The sequence below is a fragment of the Ochotona princeps genome, chromosome 26, assembly GCF_030435755.1.
Source record: "Ochotona princeps isolate mOchPri1 chromosome 26, mOchPri1.hap1, whole genome shotgun sequence".
In the NCBI taxonomy this organism is placed as follows: Eukaryota; Metazoa; Chordata; class Mammalia; order Lagomorpha; family Ochotonidae; genus Ochotona; species Ochotona princeps.
In genome coordinates this window covers 19,573,156-19,597,356 of record NC_080857.1, presented here as the reverse complement: position 1 = coordinate 19,597,356, position 24,201 = coordinate 19,573,156, and the positions used below count along the sequence as shown (strand labels likewise).

The following is a 24,201-nucleotide window of genomic DNA, read 5'->3' as shown; positions in this document are numbered from 1 at the left end:
GGGAGCCATTATTTTTATATTAGAATCTTTTTAGTCGAGAAGTATGGAGCAATATAGGTGAATCTGACCTTACCTTATTGAACGAGTTATACTATTCCTTTAGAAAGTAGTTGCCTCTTTTTGATTCAAACTCGTAGTCTTCATAATATTCATAAATGCAATTGAGTATTGGGCTAATCTGTTGCCCGAGTGCATTGTAGAGAGCACAAACATAATTAAAATACTTTCTCAGAACTCATTTGCTTTGAGCTTGTGATATGGGGTGAGAGAAGTATGTAAGTAAGCAGTGTGTCCAGCAGATGTCCCCAGTTCAGAAGAGACAGAAAGTGTAGCAGGAGCTCAGAAGTGGGAAAACCTGCCTGGAGAAATAGTCGAGTTTGTGAAAGAGACAGCCTTTGAGTCAACCTTGTTCAAGATGGATGGGGTTTCAACAAGGACACATGGAAGAGTTGATTGAGAAGTAGCCTCATGAAGGAGGACTACGAGGCAAGAAATGTGGGACATTGTTAAGTGTCAAGCGTTCAGTTTAACTGCTACTGAACAGTTTGTTCAGTTTGACTGACTATTACTGAGTTTGGAAAAGCAGGTCAGGGCAAAATCAGTGATACCTTTGAGTGACTGGTTTGGATGTCTCTGTTCTGCTTGGTAATCACGGGATATCATAGAAGATTCTTCAGCGTGGTGAGAGCTGTGACAACATTGTCTAAGATGAGGGCGGGCACTGAGGCAATGAGTGTAATGTTAAGCAAAAAAAAAAAAAGCTTACAAGACTCTTGTTAAACAACAAAGGGATGATGCCATGCTTTGGGTGGATAATAATGTGAGTCTGAGTCTGAATGATGGACTGGCAGTGGCAGTCAAGGGAAGAGTTTGATGAGAGTTCTGTCCTAACAAGCAAGTGAGAATTTTTTTTAAGATTTATTTTACTTTTATTACAAAGTCAGGTATACTGAGAGGAGGAGAGATAGAGAGGAAGTGGAGCCGCCGGGATTAGAACCAGCGGCCATATGGGATCAAGGCGAGGACCTTAGCCACCAGGCCACGCTGCCGAGCCTGCAAGTGAGAAATTTTAGGGCTGAAGGAAAAACGAGGTCTTTTTCCTTGTTTGAGACACATTTAGTTTTGTATATGTCTATGTCCATGTCTAGTTTAAATGATAGATTCAGACAGACGTTTCCAGCTGCAGTTTAGATAGTAAGTTCTAGTGCCTGGGGAATAGCTGTATTAGAGGTACAGAGTTAGAAGTGACTGTTGAGCCCTGAGAGTGGATGAGTCACTCACATACAGCAGGAGAAGACAAGTCTTAGACTCTAAGGTCTGGAGCAAAGGCTCAACAGGCTCATCCTTTTCTTGCAAGCATCAGAATCCCATATGGGTGCTGGTTCGTGTACTGGCTGCTCTACTTCCATCCAGCTTCCTGCTTATGGCTTGAGAAAGCAGCAGCGGATGGTCCAAAGCCTTGGGATCCTGTACCCGCATGGGAGACCTTGGGATCAGGGAGGGGGTTCTGGCTCCTGGCTTCAGATCAGCTCAGCTTCGGCCAGGATCTTTGTCTTTCCTGCTGTTTGTAAATGTCTATCAATGTGCCTTTCCAATAAAAGTTTTTTTTTTTTTAAGAGTTTATTTATTTTATTACCAAGTCAGATATACAGAGAGGAGGAGAGACAGAGAGGAAGATCCTCCGTCCAATGATTCACTCCCCAAGTGAGCCGCAACGGCCAGTGCGCGCCAATCCGATGCCGGGAACCTGGAACCTCTTCCGGGTCTCCCACACCGGTGTAGGGTCCCAATGCATTGGGCCGTCCTCGACTGCCTTCGCAGGCCACAAGCAGGGAGCTGGATGGGAAGTGGAGCTGCCGGGATCAGAACCGGCGCCCATACGGGATCCCAGCGCATTCACGGCAAGGACTTCAGCCACTAGGCCACGGCGCCAGGCCCATCCAATAAAAGTTTTTTTTAAAGAAGGGTAGTCTTTAGTCAGTTACAATGTTTGTTTTTTTTTTTTTTTTTTTTTTTTTTAATTCTGAAAGACAGAATTGGGAAGGGGAGAGGAATAGGAGTGAGAATGTTCTTCCATTTGCTGGTTTATTCCCCAAAGGTTACAGAAGCTGGAACTGGACTGATTAGGAGCCAGAAGCTTCGTCTGGGTCTCCCATGTGTGTACTGCTACCCAGGCACTTGGCTTGTCTTCCTCTGCTTTTCCTATCGCATTAGCAAGGAACTGGATCTGAAGTGGAACAGTTTAGTTGGTTCATAAATGGGTGCCCATCAGAATCCTGGTGCTGCTGGTAGCAACTTTACTTGCTATGCTGTAGTGCCAGGGCCTCAACTAGGGTATTTCTTCACTTTCTCACTCTGTTGGAGCAGAAAAATATAGATAATTGGGAGAGCCAATATTTTTCAATTTGCAGTATTATGATTTTTTTTGAAAAATTCTCTTTTTATTGTTGTTGTTGGAAAGGTAGGTTCACAGAAGGAAAGAGAGAAATTATCTTCCGCCTGCTGGTTCACTGCGCAAGTGGTTGCAAGCTGAGCTGAGCTGATCTGGCTCTCCCACACAGGTCCAGGGTCCCAAGGCTTTGGGCTCCCCCTCAACTGCTTTCCCAGGCCACAAGCCAAGAAGCTGGATGGGAAGTGGAGCAGCTGGAGCTCAAATCACCACCCATATAGGATCCCAAATGTGCAAAGGATTTAGCCACTAGACTATGGCACCAGGCCCATGATTTTTTTCTGTTTAGCATATGAAATAGCTGTAGGGCCAGCATTGTGGTGTTGTGGGTTAAGCAGCCCCTGTAGCCCTGTGGATACTGGTTTGTCTCCTGGCTGCATCGCTTTAAATCCAGCTTCCCTGAGAAAGCAGTGGAACATAATCCAAGTGCTTGGGCCTCTGTACCCGTGTGGGAGACCTAGAGGAAGCTCCTAGCTTCTGGCTTCTGGCTTCAGCCTGGCCCAGCCCTGGCCATTGTGACTATTTGGGGAATAAATCAGCAAATGGAAGACTTCTTTCATCCCCTCTACCTCTGTAACTCTGACTTTCAAATAAAATAAAGTAAATCTTTTTTTGTGTATATGTGTGTGTGTGTATAAGCAGAAGTGGTTGTGTAGTATTCTGTTTTGTGAATCTTGGACAGTGGAGCTTTTTTAAGTGTGTTTTTGTGTTTGTGTGTATTTAAGATTTTACTTTTGTTGGAAAACCAGATTTACAGAGAGGAGAGACATGCAGGTTCCCAAGGCTTTGGATCATCCTCGACTGCCTTCCAGGCCACAAACAGAGAGCTGGATGGGAAGTTGAGCAGTCGGGATTAGAACCTGCGTCCATATGGGATCCTGGTGCATCCAAGGCGAGGACTTTAACCGCTAGGCCACGGTGCTGGGCCCTCTTCCTTACTTTTTGTTTTTTAGTTCTTCAAAGGTTAATTGTGAATGTCAAAACACAGGGATTTTTCATTCTATTTACAATGTATAAGGAGGAAGCACCACTTCTAAGTGTTCTCCTTATCTAATTGAAATGTGATAGAAGTGGCTGTAATACAGTTTTATAATATACACTTTCCATGAACTTTTTGAAGACTCCATGTAAGCATAGGTTTAAAGGTTTTGGCGGGCTAGTATTGTGGTGCAGTGAGTAAAGCCACCACCTGCAGTGACAACATCCTCCATGGGCACCAGTTCAAGTCCTCATACTTCTACTTCTAATCCAGCTCCCTGCTGATATGCCTGGGAAAGCAGTGGGAGATGACCCGAGCTCTTGGCCCTTAAACTTACATGGGAGAACTAGATGAAGCTCCTGGCTTCAGCCTGGCCTAGCTGTGGCTGTTGCCACTATTTGGGGAAAGAACCAGTGGATGGAAGATCTTTCTTATTGTCTTTCCTGTCTTTCAAATGATAGTTTTTTAAGTTTTGTTTTTACCGAATAAATTCTTTATTTTCTGTGAACTTTTTGGAATACACTAGAATATATTTTTGTAAAAGGAGTGTAGAAGAGGCCACGTTGTTATCCCCTTTGTATTTATTGCTTTTAACATTTCTTACTGTGTGTGTGAAGAATATATCAACATTATTGAAAATTTCAAGCAGATAACATGAAGGAAGTTTATTCCATGCATCTTTATAACTCAACTGTCAGCTGAGGTGTTTGTGAGCTCTGCCCTTTGTCCTTAAATCCCAATAAGTAATACTTGTCAGTGAGTTTCCATGATTTTTAGGGTATTCAACCATCCTAACCCTTGTTTCAGGGAGTCTTGCTAATTTCCTGGGATGGTAAATGATGGTGAGCAGTATTGTGATAGCACCCGCAGTTTCAAAATGACAGAATCTTTTATCTGTTGAAATTGTAGAGCGTCTTTTATGGTTTTTTAATATGTGATTCTGGTCATTAAGGACTGAAACTGTTAAGGTAACCTTAGGCAGAGTTGTGACTTAGAGGGAGAGACCCTTTTGTCTGGTCATGCACTTTCCTCCTATGATTCCATTATTTAGCAGAGATTTTGTGTATTTCTCAACAGCAACGATGATGTGGCTGGTGAATATGGCAGAAGGAGACCCAGAAGCCCAAAGGAAGGTGTCCAAAAACGCCAAGTACAGTGCACAAAGTAAGTCACCTTTACTTGGAATGTCCTAGACTTCTGAGGTCATTGTTATCATCTTAGAGGCTAACAGTGGTTATGTACCTTATAACCTCTTTCTTTGGTCACAGGCTGTTTTGAGGAGCTCTTGAAGTCTGTGGTAATGCTCAGTAAAGTGTAGGTTAATATTTAAGAATCTCATGCATCCCAAACCCAGGAACACAGTCATGACAAGCTAGGTTAGATTTCTGTCATTAACATGTAAGAGCAGTAGAGGAAGATTCAAGTTGAGGCTATGATTTGAAAAGAGAAAATAAGCTCTCCATCCAGACATGTGGAAATGAGAGCCTCTTGTGATTTAACATGCCCAGAGTAACAGAAACAGTTTGATTTGATTATGTGGTGAAGTTTGTGCTAGGATCAGGCATTATAGGTGGGTATGACTTTCTGGAATAGAACGATGGTGATGATTTAGGATGAGAGACCGTGGTGCACTATGGACACTATTCAATTTATAAGGAAGAATGCATGTTAAAAGTGTTTTGCAGTGGGAAACATTATAGCATAGTGAATAAAGACTCTGTGTATAGCACCGGCATCCGTAGGGAGCCAGTCCATGACCCAGGTGCACTACTTCCAGTTCATCAACCTGCTTGAAAGCAACAGAGGATGAGCCAGGTGCTGGGACCCCCATGCCTATGAGGGAGACCCAGAGGAACCGCCTGGCACCTGGCGTTATTCTGGCCAAGCCCTACCCACTGCAGCCATTTGTGGAGTAAACCAGCAGGTGGAAGATCTCTCTCTCAATCTCTCCCTCTCTCTGTGTAACTCTTCCTTTCAGAGTATGGTACGGTGGCCTAGCAGCTATAGTCCTCGCTTGGAATGTGCTGGGATCCCATATGGGCGCTGGTTCTAATCCCAGCAGCTCCTCTTGTTCTGGGTCTCTGCTTGTGGCCTGGGAAAGCAGTCGAGGACAGCCCAAAGCCTTGGGACCCTGCACCCACGTGGGAAACTTAGAGGAAGTTCCTGGCTGCTGGCTTTAGATTGGCGCAGCACCGGCCGTTACGGTCACTTGGGGAGTGAAACATCGAATGGAAGATCTTCCTCTCTGTCGCTCCTCTCAAAATAAATAAATTCAAGCAAAAACGTTTTGAAGTAAAAGTAAAAAAGAACTAGCTTATTTTGGAGCAAAAGTATATTAAATCTTTGTTTTATTTTTATTGGAAAAGCAGAGTTACAGAGAGGGAGAGACATAGTTCTTCCATCCCTGATTTGCTCCTCAAGTGGCTGCAATGGTCAGAGCTGAGCCATTTGAAAGCTAAGAGCTAGGATCTTCACCCGGGTCTCCCAATTTGGGGTAGGGGTCCAAGGACTTGAGCCCTCCTCTGCTGCTTTCTCAGGCCATAAGCAGAGAGCTGTATTGGAAGTGGAGTAGCTGGGATTTGAACTAGCACCTGTATGGGCTGCCAGTGCCATAGGTAGATGCTAGCCTTGATGTGCCATGGCATCAGCCCCCACAAAAGTTTTTAAATCCATGTGTAGTTTTCAAGGTACTCATTTTCCATGGATTTTTGGAAGTACCCTCATACAGAATCAGTAATTCAAAATCATTAAGTCTTTCCAGGGGAAGTCATGCAGGTGACGCTCCTGAAGCAGCTCAGCTATATTCATGTGTGATGAGCTGCTTTCTGTCATGAGTATACAGTCCTCTTATAGAAAGAAAGGAGGGAAGATCAAAGTTAGCAGTGTTGTCTGTGCATTTTAATTATGCTTAAAGTAATGTTCACCGTTTTCAGTTTCCTTGATGGTAGTTACTAGAGGACTGACCCACCCAGTATCCCTCCCCTCTTGAGTGCTCCTGCTCAGCCAGTCCACTTCCGTAACCTGGTCACTAATGCCAGGAGTGAGGCTGCAATTTAAAAAAGTCATCGGCTGCAAAGGACAGGAAACCCAACTCAGTTGCCTTAAGCATACAAGTGTATTTCATTACAAGACAGAAGGTCCTGACATGCAGACATTGGTAGGGTTGATTAATGTTGTGGCTCCTGGATGTTAGCAAAGGTTCAGGTTCTTTGCATCTTCCTGCTCTGCCCCTTTGTCACACAGGCACATTCCTCATGGTCTAGGCAGCTGCATTGTGGCACCATGTGTGGATAAGACAGCATCCAGGAAAGAAAGAAGGAAAACATTCCTTGAAAATTACCTGCAGGTTTTGCATCAGCACTCATTGGCTAGTGCTGAGTCACAACCTCTGCCCTAGAGCTTCCTTTGGGAGGAGTGGTGAGATTATCATGCTTGGCTTGGGTTGATGCGGATTTGCCACCAGTAACTTTTGGGGGAGGCATGACAACCCAAACAGAGCTGGGCCGTAGTGGCTTTTGGCTAAGAAATCATAAGGCACCACTGCTGCTCAAGCTTTGTGGTTGAAGAGCTAACAAACCCAGTTTCAGTGACAGTCTGGTATTCACTGTTTCCATATAATACTGTTAAAGGTATTAAGAAATTATCATAGATGTCCAAGTTGTAATGTCTGTTTGCTCTTCCAGATTCAGAATCAGAGTCACCCCAAGACCCTGTTCCAGGGAGTGATGATGGTGGCTTCAGTGAGGAGTGGGAAGCCCAGAGGGACAGCCACCTAGGGCCGCATCGCTCCACTCCTGAGTCACGGGCTGCTGTCCAGGAGCTTTCCAGCAGCATGCTAGCCAGTGAAGACCCAGAGGAAAGTATGTGCAAGTCTGCTTCTTTTGGATGGGACATGTCTCTCTCTGCAAGAATACAATGAATTAGTGTTACGGCTGAGTTCTAAATGACAGTGTAGTAAGAACTAGTACATAATAGTAGTAAGAGCTAGTAAAGGTATTTGTTAGTAGGCCAGATTTTGCCTTTTGGATTTTAATTGTCCTTTTATAGCTTCACCCCCTGCTCCCACACTTGCGAGTGTGTGGTATGGCCTAGTCCAGCCAGGCCTGCCCCCAGCCCGTTTTTGCACTTATCAGTGGGCAGTAGGCAGTAGGCATTGCTCTTTAGCCCAGCCCAGGTCTCTTGTGGATGGGTGCCATGGCCTGACCCAGACATGCCCTCCAGTTTACCCCCTCTAACGTGTTACTCCATTTCAGCCCCCCACCCATCTGTGAGTACAGTGGTCCGGTCTGTGGAAGACCCCATAAGTCCTTCCTCCCTGTCAAGCATGTCTTCAGCCCCTGGCACTCCAGGACCTCCCCAGACCCTTTTCCCTAAGCAGTCTGCATCCACCTTCTTCCCCTCACCTGGGAGCCAAGGTGGCCTGTCCTGACCCAGCCCAGAGTTCTCACCTTCCTTGCATATCTTTATTTATAAATAAATAAATAGATGAATAAATGAACAAATAAATAAAATGTAGGTAGACAAATAAACAAGTAAACATTCAATTATGCTGGTATGTGGGTATAGTTAACACAGGTTTGGCATTAACCAGGCCCACAATGCCCACCAGCTACTGGCTGCTTTTCTACCAGCAGTATAACACTTGTCTAGGTACGTGCAGCCTGGGCAGTTGCCTAAAAGGTGGGGAAAATCACCATCTTCTATTAGTTTCACTTGTTTTGTATTTGGCAGATTAGCAAATATTCCCTTCATATTAAAGGAACAATTAAAACAATACAAAAATTTTTTTCAGAATCAGCAAACAAGACAAATTGTAAAAGTAACAATAGACTCGTAGACTAATGCTAGTAATTAGTAAAATACAACTATTAGCAGTTTCAGTAATTTCATTTTTGTAATTTCAATGTTGGGCTATGGCATGTTTTGGTGGAATAAATCAAAGTGAGATGTTTAAAGAAAAATTCTCAAGCATAATGGTTTTTCTTTTTATAAACTGACTCAAGGCTTTTTGAGTTATAATAATAAAGCATCACCTTAGTAGTATAAAGAAAACAACTATAACATTTGTTTAATTTTGCTATAATTCTTTCTCTATTAAAATTAATGCTGTGAAGTGTGGCTATAGCATTTGCTACAATATTGCTCATATTTAAGTATAAATCTTTGAAAGAAAAAGAGACCATAATCTTAAGCTTGAATCAGTATGTTATCTTTAGTCTGTAATAGCTCTGTTGAGACAAAATTCCCATACTGTGCAGCTTGTTCATTTAACTGATGCTTTTGGTGTATTCACCAAATTGTTCAGCCATCAGCACAGCTTAGAACGTTTTCATTACCTCCCAATGGAACCTCATATTTCTTCATTGTCACCCCTCTAATCCTTCCAAATGTTTAAAGTAGGAAATTCAGAGGCTTTTATTATTTTCACATAGTTACACAACCATCAGCACAAGCTGTGTTAGCATTTTCATCACCGTAAAAAGAAACCCAGTACTAATTAATGCCCCCTGCCCCCAACACTGTCCCCCAGCTCTCTGCAACCACTTTGTATTGATGTGTGATTCTGGAATGCATATAATTGGAAGCATGGGCTTTGCAACCCTCTGTCCTATTTTCTTTCATGTAGCATAATGTTTTCAGGGTTTCTTTATGTTGTAAAATGTAGCAGTACATCATTTTTTATGTAATCATATGGTCCATTGTATGGAAATACTATGTTATGCAGTTATCACTTAAGTGATAGCCGAGTTTCTATTTGGGGCTCTTAGGAATAATGTTGCTATGATTGTGTGCATGCTTTGTGTGAACATGTGCTTTTGTTCCTGTTTGTGTATTCTATCTGATATATATATATATATTCTTTTAAAGAAATATATTCCATCTGGGAGTTGACTTTTTGGATATTGTTCAGTCTTTTGAAGACCTAGAATATTTAAAAGAAATGACCACACTGTTTTACATTTCCACAGGCAGTGTATGAGGAGTTCAGTTCTCACTGACCCATCTTATTATCTTGGTGATGATAGCTTGCTCTAGTGCGTGTAAGGTGATATTTAACAGGAGTAATTTTCATGTCCTTGATGATTGATGATGTTGATGATTCGTGTGCTTTTTTGACCATTTGTATATTTCCTTTGGTGAATTATTAATTGACATCCTCTGATTATGATTTACTTAGCTTTAAAGATATAATAGTTCTCAGTATTTTCTAGGTGTAAGTACTTTCACATGAATAATTTGCTGTTTTTTTCTATAGTAATTTTTTTTAATTTAATTATTTGAGAGAGAGAGGGAGCTCCCCCCTGCAGGTTTACTTCCCAGAAGCCTGCAGCAGCTGAAGCCAAGAGTGAAAACCTCAGTCTCAGCTGGCCTTGAGGGTGGCAAGGACCCTCCGCCGGAGCCATCTCTGCTGCGCCCAGGGCCTGCAGCAGCAAGAAACTGGCATCAGGAGTTGGGGTCCAGCACCAAACCCACACTCGCATGTGTGATACAGGTGCCCCAGGAGCGTCTTAGCCACTAGACCAAATGCATAGCCTCCTGTGTACTAGTTTTTGAAATTCTGTAGCTTTTTTCTTTTCCTGAAAAATTTAACTTCTTTTATTTAATACTTAATATTTGAAATCAAATCGGAGGCTCTCATTTGTTAAACCTCTATAATAAGAAAGTTGTTCTGTTTTTAACTCAGATAATAACCTGTGAAGTAACTTTGTAATCCTTACACCTAAAGAGTTTGAGAATTGAAGAAGTTCAGCAACTTAGATCGGATCATACAAGCGCTTACTTGAGTAGCAGGCCTGGTTTCTGCACACCTGGGGCTGGTGCATGTACTCATCAGTCTAGAAGAGTCAGCACTGCAGGGCAGCTGAGCCTGTAATTTGTAGCCTTGGATTTCATGGGTCCTATGTTTATCTTCTTGCACTGAGGGAGCCAAGCCTTGGCTCTGGTTTCTCCATAGGATCTCATGGAGCAGCACTCAGCTTCTTTCCTGCCTGCATGAGGAGCAGCCTGTGCTGCTCGGAGCCCTCAGGAGCTGCTTTCTAGAAGCATCCTCTCTATTCTAGAGCCAAGCCTCAGTGGGAAATAGTTACTCAACAGCTAGAAAGGTAGAAACATGAATTTGGTAGATTCATCTCAAGCACCAAGTCTCAGAGTATTTTCTGAATATGTATTTTATCTTTATTAAAAGAAATTAGAAGATGAAAAATGTTTGACAAAGCAAAACTTAAGGATTTGTATTTCAATATAAGCTGTAGGACCAGTTAGCTCGTTTTTTACAAGTGGATCCTAAAATTTACTTGGAAATACAGAGGACTTAGAAGGCCTTAAATAGTAGGTGCACCTACACTGTCTGACCTCAGAGCATTCTCTGACTCCACAGTAATCCAAACGGTATAGTGTTAGCAGGATAAACACAGTTCCAGGGAACACAGGCATTAAGGATTTGTCTTTTCACAGAAATGTTTAAATAATATGATGGGAAAATAATGAATATTTTTTCATCATATAATGTTAGGACAGCTAGCTATACAAATGTACAAGAATGAGCTGAGACTGGTACTTCACCCATCAATCATACACAATATCAAAAATTAACTCACAATGCACTATAAAACCAAATGGAAATGATAAAATTACAAAACTTCTAAAAAGGAGCATGGAAGAAAAACATGATCTTGGATTGGGTAAACAATTTTTCAGCATAACATTAGGATGTAAAAACAGTGAGATCACTTAATGGCTGGGGTTCTTTCCTTGTATGTCCAGGAATCCCATATGGGTGCTAGTTCATTTCTTGGCTGCTTCCCTTCCCTTCCCTTCCAGCTCCTTGCTTGTGGCCTGGGAAGGTAATGGAGGGCAGACTAAGGCCTTGGGACTCTGTACCTGCGTGGATGACCCAGAGGAGGCTCTTGGGTTCAGATTGGCACAGCTCAGGCTGTTTTGGCCAAGGGGAAAGTGAACCAGTGGACAGAAGAGCCTTCTGTCTCTTCTCTCTATAAATCTTACTTTCAAATTGAAAATAAACCTCTTTTTAAAAAAAAACAAAACAAAACATCTTTATTGGGAAGTCAGATACACAGAGAAGAGACCAGAGAGAAAGATCTTTCGTCTGCTGATTTCACTCCTCAAGCAGCCACAACAGCCAGAGCCAGAGCTGAGCTGATCCCAAACAAGGAGCTCAGAGCCTCTTCTGGGTCTCCCACACGGTGCAGCATCCTCGACTGCTTTCCCAGGCACAAGCAGGGAGCTGGAAGGGAAGCGGAGCTGCTGGGACAAGAACCTGGCATCCATATGGGATCCCGGGGTGTGCAAGGCCAGGACTTTAGCCACTAGGCTACCATGCTGAGCCCTTTATTTTTACTTTTTAAAGATTTATTTTCAGGCCTGACATGGTAGCTGAGCGGCTAAAGTCCTGTTTCGTCCCACTTTGGAGTGCATGGATTCCGTTCCCACATCTGGCTCCTGACTCCAACTTCCTGCTAATGCAAGCCATGGGAGGTAGTGGTGGTGGCTCAGGTAGCTGGGTTTTTGTCATCCATGTCAGAGACCTCAATTGAGTTTCCAGCTCCTGGTTCTGGTACCAGGCATTGTGGAAATACATTTTTTCAAGATTATGCTTGCATGGGATCTTTTGAGAAATTACTAGTAGAAATGCTGGGTATGAACTAGGTATTCTCAGAGGAGGGCAGTTACTTCTTTTATCATGATTTGTAAAACAGCATGTGTTAAGGCTGTGTGTCATTTAAGTCTGAAACTTCCACTGCAGAAAACCAAAAAAGGCAAGCTCCTGAAAGCTTCGGTCTGTGTATCATTTGCTGGCTTTTCATTGGTAGGGGGCAGAGTGTGGTAGTGTTGATGTTGAACTGTGAGATTGCTGTGGAATGACAAGCTTTATTATATTCATTTTCTTTGCTTTTTAGGGGGAGTAAAGCTTGGACTAGGAGATTTCATTTTCTATAGTGTTCTGGTTGGTAAAGCCTCAGCAACAGCCAGCGGAGACTGGAACACAACCATAGCCTGTTTTGTAGCCATATTAATTGTAAGTATACACCCATAAATGATAACAGGACCCCAGGAGTTCAAACACTCTTGAGTCTGTCCCTTTAAGGCAACTCTCCTGGTCCCCAGGACAGCTTTTCCAAAATTCAGCTCCTGCGACTTCACCTGAGCGTTTGTGCACTCCGGCCACGTGGCTAGTAACCTGGGAGCTCTTGCCTGGCACTGTGCCCTGAGAGCTTACTAAACTTGTTTTAGCAGTATAGTTTATGAAATTCTTCAGCAAGTCCTAAATCCCTCTTACTGGGGACCTCTCAGGGCCCAAACAAAAGTCCCCACCACACTCATGTGTTTGTGCCCAGTCTGAGAGCTGGCAGACCTCACCTGGCCCCCAGCTCGGTGGCACATGGTGTTAATCTGGGTAGCCAGTTTCACATGGGAGAAGCTCACGCAGTGCCCGCCTCTTGGGTCACTTGTAGACACAGTGCTTGCAGTGTGAGTCCTGGTGCTTTCAGACTGTGATTTCTGTGAAAGAATCCCTAAACTAGTGTTAGGGAAAATGTAATGTCTGTGATGTAGAATGTGTGAGTGGAGTTAGGAGAGAGGTTAGATAAGTTTAGCTTATGCTCTTAGTAAGCTGGGATGGTGCCCAGGCTGCAGACTTCAGAGTTGGCACCTCAGTAAGGAGGGTAAAAGTGGAGCCATGTTACAGGGCTGCTTTGGGTTTCCAAGTAAGTCACACTTTATAAGCTGGCTTGTCATCACTTCATCCCATGAGCTTCTCCTCCTTTCCAAACAGCACAAACAGTGCTTAGCACCTCTGAGTTTTTAATCAGCTAAACTAAAAATCACAGAGACCAAGTTACTATTTTAGATAGAAATTTCAGTATTTCATTTTTTTCAGAAATGGTTTCCTGCAGATTGTACTCTTATAGTGCATAGTGGACTCTGTCTAGCAAAGGAAAATTAATGTTTCCTCTTTTTTCATGGTTCTTCCAATGTAATGTGATGTTTATAGTTTAACCCCAAAGGAAAATATCCCACCAACTGAGTTAAAGCTAAGACTTGAGATTGAGTCTTTGCCCAGAGATGCTTGGTGGTCACGTGAGTTTGTGTCTTCCTGTTTCCCTGCAGGGTTTGTGCCTTACGTTACTACTACTCGCCATCTTCAAGAAGGCATTGCCAGCCCTTCCCATCTCGATCACCTTTGGGCTTGTTTTCTACTTTGCCACTGATTACCTTGTGCAGCCCTTCATGGACCAGTTAGCATTCCATCAATTTTATATCTAGCACACTCTCAACTTGAATCCCAAATGGATGTCTCTCCTTGACTTACAATAAATTCTGAACAGGACAGTGGCAATTCTCCCATGTCCACACCTAACCAAGTCAAGATTCCTGGCTGAACTTTTGCAACCTCCTTCCAAGCTTACCTGGCCGCCTGCACTATCGGACATTGGCAGGAGGTGGCAACAGAAAATGGTTCTGAACCCCATTACAGTAGACTGTGTCCCTTGTTGTGAAAACTCCTGGGTTTGGGAGAAAAGGACATGGAACGGGTGAGCCAGGAAGTTGTGCTCCCTGAGCAGCGTGGCCCTTGGGCCTGAGTGGTTACCAGCACTGCGCACTCTCAGGACTGCTGTTACTGAGAGGCCCAAGGAAGGGGATTTAAACCAGAGCTTTTCAGCTGAAACTACATGCAGAACATCAACCCACCGAGTGTGTACTGACCTACTGAGGAGAGCAGGCATCAGCAGCCAGACAGGAAGTGGACAGGAGCTCTGGCTTTCTCTTGGAGACATTTTTTGCTACTGACTTACCATTTTTAACCAAGACTTGTTTTGAAGCCGCCACTATCCTTGGTTGCCATTTCTTCATTCTCAGCTGATATGAGGTTGTCCAACTGTGTAACCTCAGATTCCGCAGTTAGTGGTTTGTGGGAATAAGGCAAGTGTTGGTCAACAGTTGCCCATCAACCCTAAGTAAAATCGGGATTTTCTACCAAATTCAAGTTGCTTAGACTTCCGAGTCCAGTGTCCCTGATGCCACCCTGTCTCTGTCTTTTCCCCCTGGCTCCTTCCCTCCCCATGGCCCCCAAGCATTTTCCTTTGACAGAGAATAAGGTAGGTGTTCAGGAGTCTGTGCCGTCAGCCTTGCTGTCACAACCTCCTCAATGGCAGAGATGTGTGCCCAAAGACAGTAGAATTAAAGAAGAGTAAAATGGCTGGTAAAGCACTTTCTGTTCCAGTTTTTTCTTTCTCTTTCTTGACTACTTTAGACCAGAATTTGATCTAATTGCCAGAAGCTGGTGGTGTATTCATGTATGAGTCAGTTGTATCACTACAAAACAAGATGTGGAGAAGGTGTGGGATAACCTGCGATCAGGAGGCTGCAGCCAAGGCAAGAAGGTGAGCGAACAGCCGGGGTGGCTGTGCGCCTCCCAGTGGGTGCCTCACGACCTCTAGTCTGAGGCTATAGTGATGTTCTGCTCTGCCCGCCTTTTACCTCAGACAACCCAGGCTGCCTTTGTTGCTTTTCCTTGCCCAGCCTGTTGTGTGATCCTGGTGAGGATTCTCTGTGGGGTTCAGCTTGGCTTTCTGTCACAGGACATTTTATAAGAAATGGGCTTTAGGAACAGTATCAGTACTGACCTCAGCATACACACCTGTGGCCCAGGTGGGACAGTTAGGGAGAACCAGAAAAACCAGCACTGCTAAGGAGGAATGGGGCTTGGAGCGGCGGTGGGTTCTGCACTCTCAATTCCCTTTTTCTGGAGCCCTTTGTCATGGATGATTCCTCTAAAAAGGCCAGCTTCAAGAAACCACCTGAGCTCTGGTTTGTTGTGCGTTTCTAAGGGAGCCCCGGAGTATGGACATACTCAAGGCTTGTGTCACTCATGACACTTGCCCTAGAAGAGGGCATGTGATGGTGTGTGTCTGTGTACGTCACTGGCCTGTGTCTAAAATGGTATAATTCTCTCTCTGCAACTTTGCACCACATCCAAGTCCCACTTTGATACAGTATATCCAGAACCCATCTTTCTTCTCCATTCTTCAGAAGACTTTAGATATTCTGAAATATCAAGCTGCCGTCCATCCACCATGAAGAACAATATCAGTGGAGAGCCACTGACCACAGGGCCAGGAAGGACCCCAGACATAGCCTGAGCAACTGAGCCCACCTGCCTCATGAGAAGATGGGACAGACAGGCCTACAGAATCAAGGGCAGCTGCGGGAGCTTCAGCGTGTTCACGGGATTGGACTTCAAAGACTGGGGACACATAAAATAACTTCCGTGAAGTTTTTGAAGTCCTTTTGTACAGAAGATCGCTGCAGCATCCATGGGAATAAAATCATTACTTGGAAAAGGTGGGATTTTTCCAGAGAGGAAGTGTTCACCTTCCTGTTTTTGCTTCTCACTGGATTAGTACGTGATACCCGGGTCATGGCTCTCACTAAATGATGACATTTCTCAAGTATAGAGAAGCTTTCTGAGGCGCCTTGGAGAAGACATTGAAGCAAGCTATTGGTTGATTTCATTGCAGAAGAAATGAAAACAGTGTTTTTACTTTTATACTCCCAAAATGCCATCTTTTATGGTTTCTGATTCAACACACACATACCCTCTCTTTTTTGTAAGAATTACCATGTTCTGTCTTGTTTTTTACTTGGTCTCAGATGACATGTCTTCCACAACCAGGCATCTAATGGGATTTCCTGCTTGTGCCCCTCAGAGCCGAGCTTTGCTGACTTCACCATTCTTGATCCAACAGTGGACACCAAAGAACTCAGAAACCACTCTGAGAGGATGTTTCTGCTGTCTTCCATGTGTTTGGCATAGTGCTGAAGTCCAGGGCCACAGAGATAAGTAAGATAACACCCAGATAAACAGAACGTAGGTAGTCTCTGGTTTTCTGGTATATGACTTTTTTTTTTTTTTTTTTTTTTCATTTTTAAAAAAATGTATTTGAGACACAGGGCTCCCATCTGCTGGCTCACTTTCCAAATAGCCACAATGGCTGGAGCTGGCTGGGGCTAAAGCAAATTGCCAGAAACCCAAACCTGGTCTCATGTAAGTGGTGGGGTCCCAGTTACATGAGCCATTGTTTGCTGCCTCCCAGCACTGGCAGGAAGCTGGAGAAAGAGGCCAGAGCCAGGAGTTGAACCCAGGCTGTTGGAGGTGGGATGTGAGCCACCTAACCACTAGGCCAAAACCTGCTTCTGATGTATGACAACTCTGGGCATTTGTCAGTTATCACTGTGACGATTTCGGTACCAGGGACTTGATTGCCTCCACAGCCAGGCCCTTCAGAGAAGTGTTTACTCCCTTTCCTCTGCATTTGCTTTGGGGCAGTCTCTGAAGAACTGTCTGACCCACCGTCCTCACCTTACCAGTGTTCCAACTGCTGAGCTGGGGAGAAGACTTGGAAATTGTTTGGTTTTGCTCTTAGAATGCACACAGTATCATATCATTATAAGTTGGAGCCTAGAAGTGATCCTTGTGATCCCACCTCTTTAAATTCCTGGTACAGGTTAAAACGCAGGTTCCAGCTCTTGCCCGTGCTTGTTGAAGCTGCTGACCAGACCAGACCAGACCAACAAGTTCTCCGGCTAAGGATGAGGTATCAGCCGCAAGTCAGCATCTGAACTTCCCTCTGCCCTAGCAAAGAGCTCAGATTGACCACGGAAAGCTCATTGTGTGGACATGTGCCATAAGTGGCTGTTTGGCAGGTTAGGATGCCTGCGTCCCATGTCTGAGTGTCTGGGTTCAACTCCTGGTTCTGCTTCTGACTCCAGCCTCCTGCCAGTGTACAGACTGGGAGGCAGCAGTGCTGGCTGAGACGCCTGGGTTGCTGCTACCCACAGGGGAGGCCTGGATGGAGTACCTGGCTTCACGCCTGGCCGTGATGGGCACCTAGGGAATCAGCCAGCAGATGAGAGAGCTTTCTGAGTCTTCTCTGCCTTTTAAATAAATAAATAGATAATTTTCCCTCCAAGAACAAAAGTACGCTGGTGCTGAAATGAAGCCCTTTCTTGAATGTCAGTGCCGTTTTTCTGGAGTCATGGGCACCAAGGTTCCTCTTACCAGACACTGTGGCCTCTCTAGGCCTTGGAATGTGTTGTAATTATTGAAAGATGGCACCCTCAACATCACCAACCTGAGAGAGGGGTCTTCTGGGGCCTGGGGGCTGGCTGGGAGAAGGGCCGCTCTCATGCATTTCCTATCTGCCTTCTACTTTTGTGAGCACTGCTCTGTACACAATTCAGACTGTGAAGCGAGGTTTTTTATATAAATACCGACCTTTTGAATCCCTGGTAACACTTTGACAGATGATTGCACATTTTCCTGTATTTCCTTGTAATAAAGACTGCATGAATTGAACTGTGCCAGTTTCCTGACGTGAGAAGTGTAATATGAATTTCTAGGTTTAAACCTATCAAGGACCTCAGAACACCTCTGATCAGCCCTGTAGAGCTGTGGGTTCTGCATCCAACAGCCAACTCCAGATCCAAATTGTTGGTGTCACGTGCATGCTAGATCTGTTCAGACTTTTTTGGTAATTATTTCCTAAACAATACAGTGAAAGGATGACTTACATAATATTTGTGTTTTATTAGGTGGAGTAAGTAATCAAAAGTATATGGGCGGATTGCATAGTTTGTGTGTAAATACTGTCCAAATACTTGAGCATCTATAGATCTGAGTATCCATGTGCTTCTGGACCCAGTTCCCCGGACACTAAGGGATGACTGTATTTTAATGTTTCTGAGAATTTTTTTTCCTAGAAGTTTCTATCTCATGTAAAAACTGTCAAACAGACGTGAAGAACAGGTCTTGTACTACAATGCAGATACTTCATATGCTAAAGGGTTCTCTTAAAGAATTACCACTCAGGTGACACTCATGGAAAAAGCATTGCTTGCTTGATTGATCTGGCAGTGCACAGATGTCCTCGCACTCTGTCCCCAAACTTAGTGAATTACATGCGTGGTGGTAGTGGTTACTCAGGCAGAAGTTGTGGTCATCGTCTTCAGGAGGAACAGCTAAGGCTTAGGCTCATTCCTGGCTATGTGGGCTGAAGACCCGGGAGGCAAGGAGTGATCATTCTGTCCTTTACGTGGAGGTGTCCTTTGTTTTCCTAGATCTTGTAGGCAGTGTCAGCAGAGGGCCACAGAGGCATCGTGACTGGTCCATCAGCTGCAGAGCTTTCTGACTGTCAGGAACCCCAGCAGTGGTGCTCTTCATGAAGCTGGGAAGGACCGCAGGCAGGACTGGGAACGGGAGTGATGAGGCTGGTAGGTACCACCATTCTCAGCCAACCCATCCCACCCTACTTTCCTGGTGTGCCAGGTGAAGAGTGGCCTCAGGTCTGGGGAAGAGTGAAATAACAGGTGCTGGTCCGATGGTTCAACTCACTAATCCTCCTATAGCAAGTGCCGGCACTGCATGTGAGCGCTGGTTCGTGTCCCAGCTGTTCCACATTCCATCCAGTTCCCTGTTTATGGCCTGGGAAAACAGCAGAGAAGGGCTCAAAGCCTTGGGACCCTGCACCCATGTGGGAGACCCAGAAAAAGCTCCTGGTTCTGGCTTCAGATCAGCTCAGCAGATGGAAGATCTTTGTTCCTTTATCTCTGCTTTGTAAATCTGCCTTTCCAATAAAGTCTTAAAAAAAAATTATGGAATTCTAGCATATGTAGGTACAGCAAGTACAAGGTTGACCCATGTGAATGGAATGAGAATGCAAGAGCAAAGCAGAGATCTAGGAAATAAGGGATTTAAAATCAGGATTTTCCTCCAGGAACTAAGTTTGGAATGAGTTTGGAAAGAAGATAACCGGAATTGACCAAGAAGACAGGGTTCCAATAAAAAAAAAATTCAGCAATGAAACCATATGTGTGTTGACTCCAGTCTCAACTGCTAATGCTCCTGAGAAAGCAATGGAAGGTGGCTCACATACTTGAACCCCTGCCACCCTGGATGGAGTGCCAACTTCCAGGCTTTGGCCTAGACCAGCCGTGCCCATTGGAGCTGTATGGGGAGTAAGCCAGTGGATGGAAGAGCTCTCAATGCCAGTTTATCCCTCCCTCTTGGCCTTTGAAATCAATGGTAAATTTGTGACACTGCAAGTTAAGCCACTGCTTGGAATGCCCACACCCCGCATCAGAGAACCTGATTTGAGTACTGGCTTCTGATCTGGCTTCCTGTTAACATATAGCAGACAGTGTGTGTTGCCTCAAGGGGCCTCCTTGTGAGAGCTCTGGATGGGAGTTCCCATCTCCTGGGTCTGGCCTGGCCCTGTCTGCTGTGGGCTTTGGGGGAGAGTCGGCAGATGGAAAGCTGCCAGACACACACACCCTCCTATAGATGAAACATTTTACAAAAATGTTTGCTGTTACTGTTACATGTTTAAGGTTTATTTTACTTGAAAGCCAGAGTTATGAAAAGACATGAACGCAGAACTTCCATCTGCTGGTTCATTCCCCAAGTGGCCACATGGCCGGAGCTGGGGTGGTCTGAAGCTGGGATCTTCTGATGGGTATTGTGAATGTAGGGGCCCAAAGCCTTGGACTATCCTCGGCTACTTTCCCAGGTTGTAAGGGAGCTGGATGGGAAGTGGAGCAGCTGGGACTTGAGCCAGAGTTCATATGAAATGCTGGTGCCAAGATGGAAAATTAGTTTGTTATGCCACCACACAAGCTCCATAAATCGCATTTTTTTAAAAAATTTATTTCTATTGGAAAGTCAGATATACAGTAAGGAATTGAGACAGAGAGGAAGATCTTCCGTCCTATGATTCACTCCCCAAGAGACTGCAATGACTGGAGCTGTGCCTATCCAAAGCCAGGAGCCTAGAACCACCTCCTGGTCTCCCACGCAGGTACAGGATCCTAAGACCCCAGGCCACCCTTGACTGCTTTCCCAGGCCACAGGCCAAGAAGCTGGATGGGAAGCGGAGCTGCTGGGATTAGAGCCAGCGCCCCTATGGGATCCTGGCATGTACCAGGTGAGGACTTTAGCCGCTAGACCACCACGCCAGTCCCTAAACCATATTTTTAATTGTATTCTCTGGCAAGGAAAACCATATTGTTAGTGAACTGATGAAAATGGTTGTAAATGGTGTTTGAGTTTTGCAGGAATCACATTAGGAGAATAAGTAGATGAACCCACCTTTGTTCACAGAAGTATCCTATGCCAAATTGCTGTGAACCAGTGATAAGTTGAGGGAAAGCATTTCCTAAAATCTGGAAAAAGTATTTAAAGACCCAGCAACACTTCAAATACTGATCATAAAAACCCCATCAAGGTCCCGGCGGCATGGCCTAGTGGCTAAAGTCCTCGCCTTGAAAGCCCCGGGATCCCATATGGGCGCCGGTTCTGATCCCTGCAGCTCCACTTCCCATCCAGCTCCCTGCTTGTGGCCTGGGAAAGCAGGAGAGGATGGCCCAATGCACTGGGACCCTGCACCCGTGTGGGAGACCCAGAAGAGGTTCCAGGTTCCCAGCTTCGGATCGGCGCGCACCGGCCCGTTGCGGCTCACTTGGGGAGTGAATCATCGGACGGAAGATCTTCCTCTCTGTCCTCCTCTGTGTATATCTGGCTGTAATAAAATGAATAAATCTTTAAAAAAAAAAAAAACCATCAAAATGATCATCTCATTTGAGTGGTTTTTTTTTTTTTTTTGTCATTAAATTTCTGGAAATATTTACTTAGTCCATTGCCCTTAAAGTTATCAAAAGCATGGATTCAAAGGTACTTGTGGCCAGCTGTTTGGTATCATGGTTAAGTCTCTGCCTGGAACAGTCACATCCCATTTTGGTGTGGCTGACCTGCATCCTGGCTGCCCTGCCTCCTGCCCAGCTTCCTACCAGTGTGCACTCAGGAGGAATCAGATGCTGGCTCACTCAGGTGGTTGGTCCCCTGCCGCTGGAGTGGGAGATCCATACTCAGCTCCTGGCTCCCAGACTGAGCCTGACACAGCTCCAGAAGTTGCAGACATTTGGGAAGTAAACTCTCAAATGGAAGGTATATTTCTCTTTCTGCCTTTCAAATATATTAAACTTTCATAAAAAGATTTGCCAAAAGGTAAAGAAATCCCCATGCAATGTGATTTGCTTGTCCTCCTGAGAGGCCTGTTTAATTAACCTTGAAATTGAGTCTGATGAAACAGAGGGTACTGGAATATGTTCAGGCACTGGGAGAGTATATTAGAGACAGAAGATTTTCCAACTGCTTATTCATTCCCCAAAGGGTTGCAACAGCCAGAGCTGAGTCAGTCTGGAGCCAGGAGCCAGGAGCTAGGAGCTTTTTCCAGACCTCAAGTGGGTGCAGGGTCCCAAGAATCTGAACCATTCTCTGCTTCCAGACCAAAAGCAAAGTTGGATGGGAAGTGAAGCAGCCAGAACGGGAGTCGGGGCCCAGATGAGGTACTGGCGTTTGTGGGTGGAAGATTCACCTGTTGAGCGACTGGGCTAGCCCATTTCCTTAAAAAAAGAAAAAAAAAAAAGCTGAGAAAGGGCCTGGTGCGATGACCTAGAGGATAGATCTTGCCTTGTTTGCGCCAGGATCCCGTGTGGGTGCCATTTCCTATCCCAGCTCCCCATTTATGGCCTGGGAAAGCAGTCGAGGACGGCCCAGAGCCTTGGGGCCCTGCACCTGCTTGGGAGACTCAAAAGAAGCTTCTGCCTCCTGGCTTCTGATTAGATCAGCTTCAGCCTTTCTGGCCATGTGGAGAATGAACCAGTGGACAGAAGATCTTTCTCTTTCTCTCCTCTCTGCAGATCTGCCTTTCCAATGAAAATTAATCTTTTTAAAAAAATGATCTTTTTTAAGAAACAAAGCTAACAAATCAAAATAAAAAAAATAATAGAAAAAATAAAGCTGAGAGAGATTGTCTACTGATGACTCCCCAAATGCCTGCTGTGTCTGGGGCCAGTTTAGGACAAAACTGAAGGGCAGCATCTCAGTGCAGCTCTCCCCCAGGGGCAGATGGAGCTCTGATGGGGTATGTCAGCCAGTGACTGAACTGCCAGGCTGAGTGCCCCGTCCCCAAAATTCCTATGATGACCGTCATCTTGCAGTGTCCTCCAGCCCTTCACAGCTTGTTCAAACTTTCTGTATAAATTTGCTTAAACTTTCAGTTTTGTCCAATTTTTTTTTTTTGCCTTTTTAAAAGTTGTTATTTTTACCTGATTTGAAAGGCAGAGAGAGCTTCCATCTGCTGCTTAACGCCCCAAATAGCTGCAACAGCCAGGGCGGGGTGCTGCTGAAGCCAGTAGCCAGGGATTCCATCTGGGTCTCCCCTGTGGGTGGCAGGGGCCCAAGGACTTGCACCGTGATCTGCTGCCACATAGGGTGAGTACAGAATGTTGAACCAGAAGTGGAGGAGAGATACCCCAATATGGGATGTGGGCACCCCAAACAGTGTCTTAATCTGTAGCAAACGCCCTACCTACTATTTTATAAAGAACCAATCATTCTACCTGAGGATAAAACTAATTTTTCTTTTTTTTTTTTTTAAGATTTATTCATTTTATTACAGCCAGATATACAGAGAGGAGGAGAGACAGAGAGGAAGATCTTCCATCCGATGATTCACTCCCCAAGTGAGCCGCAACGGGCCAGTGCGCGCCGATCCGAAGCCAGGAACCTGGAACCTCCTCCGGGTCTCCCACGCGGGTGCAGTGTTCCAGTGCATTGGGCCATCCTCTCCTGTTTTCCCAGGCCACAAACAGGGAGATGGATGGGAAGTGGAGCTGCTGGGATTAGAACCGGCGCCCATATGGGATCCCGGGGCTTTCAAGGCGAGGACTTTGACCGCTAGGCCACGCTGCCAGGCCCTAATTTTTCTTTTTTTAAAAAGATTATTTTTGATAATGTTTACATAGTTGAGAAGGGTGCATCCCCATATGGAGCACTGATTAGGATGGGAAGGGTTGAGAATTAGTGGGTAAGACTATTGTTTCCAAATTTCCTTTTCTTCCTGTATCTGGGGAAAGGAGGAGAGAAGGGGGAAGCCGCACCCAGCATCCTAACGGCTTCAGTTCCCAGAGGATGGGGAATGGCCACCCAGTGGCATTCCAGGGTCCCCGATGTGGAATGTGCTTTGAGGGTTCTTCTCTGGTGATTGTGATAGTTCTAAAATGCTGTCAATCTCACCAATCCCAGGATGAGAAAATCCTTTCAAGGTCCATAGGCTGACAGACAACCTGAGAGTGTCCATTTGCAGGTATTTGCTGCCAACACTTGGATGGGGTAGTTGACCAATTTGTTCTGGCCTCCTTCCTCTGCCATGGTATTACATGATCTTTGCAGACCCCAATGAACTGCCATATCCTCCATGTGCATCTGGGGATGCCATAGGCCCCTTTGCAACACATGTACTCTACAGTCAGATGACAGAACCTGCAATTCTCCCTGTTGTTGGAGTTCTGAGTCCAGTTGGGGAGATCCCCAAAGAAACCTCATCTGAGGTAACCCCAGACCTGACTCTTGTGTATGCTAGCCAGTATGAGGTCCAGTTCAGTCCATCACCCACATCAGCCTACACACACTGGTGCTTGCAGTTGCTGGGTCAGTTCTGTTCCAGCCCCATCTCTTACACAAACCGATAAATGTCAAGGCCCAGCCCAACCCTGCGCACCACACACTCGGCCCTCAGGTACACCAGTGGAAACTGCAGCCTGGTCAGAGTGATTAGCCACCACCAGGTCCACCACAAGCCTTGGTTCCTATGCATGATAGTATGTGCAGCAGACTGGTCCAGTCTGTTCCACTTCC

The 24,201-nt window shown here is 45.1% G+C and overlaps 2 protein-coding genes across 3 annotated transcripts in view; both read left to right on the top strand.

The window, feature by feature from the left end:
- Nucleotides 1-14,428, top strand: part of PSEN1 (presenilin 1) — a 49,971-nt gene extending 35,543 nt beyond the window's left edge. For both annotated transcript variants that reach the window (XM_058655219.1, XM_058655220.1), the window contains exons 9-12: nt 4,506-4,592; nt 7,112-7,288; nt 12,347-12,465; nt 13,557-14,428. In XM_058655219.1, the coding sequence (XP_058511202.1) occupies nt 4,506-4,592; nt 7,112-7,288; nt 12,347-12,465; nt 13,557-13,712 (539 nt within the window). In that variant the 3' untranslated portion in view covers nt 13,713-14,428. The remainder of the gene's footprint in view (nt 1-4,505; nt 4,593-7,111; nt 7,289-12,346; nt 12,466-13,556) is intronic.
- Nucleotides 14,429-15,687: 1,259 nt separating this feature from the next.
- Nucleotides 15,688-24,201, top strand: part of PAPLN (papilin, proteoglycan like sulfated glycoprotein) — a 46,501-nt gene continuing 37,987 nt past the window's right edge. Inside the window, exon 1 of the mRNA XM_058655197.1 lies at nt 15,688-18,719. Within this exon, the coding sequence (XP_058511180.1) occupies nt 18,711-18,719 (9 nt within the window). The 5' untranslated portion in view covers nt 15,688-18,710. The remainder of the gene's footprint in view (nt 18,720-24,201) is intronic.